This window comes from Gavialis gangeticus, unplaced genomic scaffold (assembly GCF_001723915.1).
Source record: "Gavialis gangeticus isolate Ggan-Ray unplaced genomic scaffold, GavGan_comp1, whole genome shotgun sequence".
Taxonomy (NCBI): Eukaryota; Metazoa; Chordata; order Crocodylia; family Gavialidae; genus Gavialis; species Gavialis gangeticus.
In genome coordinates, this window is record NW_017728993.1 from 57,072,949 (window position 1) to 57,075,043 (window position 2,095).

The 2,095-nt window shown below is 52.0% G+C and overlaps 1 protein-coding gene across 1 annotated transcript in view; it reads right to left on the bottom strand.

Moving 5' to 3' along the window:
- LAMC1 (laminin subunit gamma 1) overlaps positions 1-2,086 on the bottom strand; it is a 208,937-nt gene extending 206,851 nt beyond the window's left edge. Inside the window, exon 1 of the mRNA XM_019501751.1 lies at positions 1,724-2,086. Coding sequence (XP_019357296.1) covers positions 1,724-2,036 — 313 coding nt within the window. The 5' untranslated portion in view covers positions 2,037-2,086. The remainder of the gene's footprint in view (positions 1-1,723) is intronic.
- Positions 2,087-2,095: the final 9 nt, after the last annotated feature.

The following is a 2,095-nucleotide window of genomic DNA, read 5'->3' on the forward strand; positions in this document are numbered from 1 at the left end:
GGGGGGGGGGGGGGGGCGGAGAACTGGAAGGGAATAATTAGGGGGAGCATCATGTATATCTCATTTATACAACAAAGGTAACTGAAGTTTCTAGGAGAGTGGTTCTCAACCTTCTGGACTCAAGGCACCTCCCGACAGACTGAAGACCCCCTGGGAAAACACTGGCTCTTAGCTTCCACTCCTTTTTTTACTACAGACAGATAATATATTTTTTTCTTCTCTTACAAAGAGCTCAGAAAGACCCCAGCAGGGCAGAACGTTTTAGACACTGCAGATTCTCATTTGATACCTTTGGTTTATTTTGTGGATCACACTTGCACATGGTGCTAGCAGTGTGCAGCACCCCTGAGAGGATCAAGGCATAAGAACTGCCATTTACTGGGTCAGATCCTAGGTCCAGTCTCCTGTGCCCCACAGAGGCAGAGAGCAGATGCTGAAAGGGAGTGAACTGGGTCTGACCAGGGCCCTCTCTTGCTTGCAGCCTCTGGCATTTAAGGTGTAGGAAGGTCTGATTCAGAGACTGTATCCTGAACTCTCATGCTCAATAGCTACCCCATGCCCCTTTCCTCCAAGAATGATCCAATCCTTTTTCAAATCTGGCTAAATTCTCAGGTTTCACAACATCTGGCAGCAATGAGTGCCACACCCGAGTGACAGACACCCTGCATGAAAAAGAGCTTCCTTTCCCTGGCAGTCAATTTGACACGTACTAGCTTCATTTTGTGTCCCCCAGTTCTTACATTGCTGGAGGGAGTAAGCAGTAAATTAAATCCCTGCTGATTTACTGTTTACTCCCTCTTTAGTATTTCCCAAACCCATATGTTGTCCCATCCCGCCACCCCTCAGGCATCTCTTCTCTACACTGACCAAGCCTGGCCTCTTCAGTCTCTCCTCCCAGTGCTCCTGGCTAAGAAGCACAACTCCCACACCCAGCTGCAGTATGAATAGGGCATTAAAAGCTGAGTTTAAAACAAGGCAGACAAGTGTCTTTGGGAAGAATCACAGAATCATAAAAAATTATTCTGGTCACCTAGTCCAACCCCCTGCTCAAAGCAACTAGATCATCCCAGTTAAAGCTTTGTTTAGCCAGGTCTTAAAAACCTCCAAGGATGGAGAGAACATTCCCTCTCCGGGTAACCTGCTCCAGTGTTTTCCTACCCTTCTAGTGAGAATTCTTTTCCCCCCAATACCTACCTTAAACTTCCCTTGCTGCAACTTGAGACCATTACTTCTTGTTCTGTAAGGGTAGATGCAATCTCTTTTATTAGACCAACTAAACAGTTGGAAAAATTGTTCCTTGCAAGTTTTTTGTCCCCAACTATTTAGGTGGTCTAACAAAAGAGATCACATCTACCCTGACAGAACAAGGAGCAATGGTCTCAAGTTGCTGCAAGAGAAATTTAGGTTCGATATCTGGAAAACCTATCCAAAGAACCTAGCTTAAAGAGATTCTCCAATCTTGTTGTCCCCCAAATACTTCCTGGACTCCCCCACCTTGCCAAGGGGGCAGACAAGGTTCTCTGAGTTGGTCTAACCAAAGTGATTGGATTTACCAAAAAGTGTGCTGTGCCTCTGTCCTTAGACCAACAGGGCTACAACTGAGACCCATGCCAAGGTGGCCGCATTTGGCAACCCAGGCACTACAAGCTGCTGCGGGTGGGTCTGACCCCCTCAGCCCGCTCCAATGGCAGGGGGAGCCGCCGGGAGGGCGGGCCGCACTCACCGAGGTGCAGGGTGAGGTTGATGGTGCTGGGGTACTGCACCCCGGCCAGCATGGTCTGGCTCTGCCACCAGGTGGTGTCGGCCTGGTTGTTGTAGTCGGTGAGGAAGGCGGCGCCGTGGCGCAGGTGGGGCTGGGCGGCGTCGCACAGGTGGCAAGACTTGGTGACCCCGGTGACGCCGGTCTGCACGCAGTACTCCTCGGCCGGCGAGCCGCACGTGTTGGTGGCCGCCACGGTGCGGTTGAAGGCGGCGTTGACGAACTCGGGCATGCAGCGCTGCGCCCGCCCGCTCCGCTCCTCCGCGCACTCGTCCATGGCGGCGCCCGCCAGCGCCAGCAGCGCGGCCAATGCGGCCAGCGTCCCACCGAGCCCAG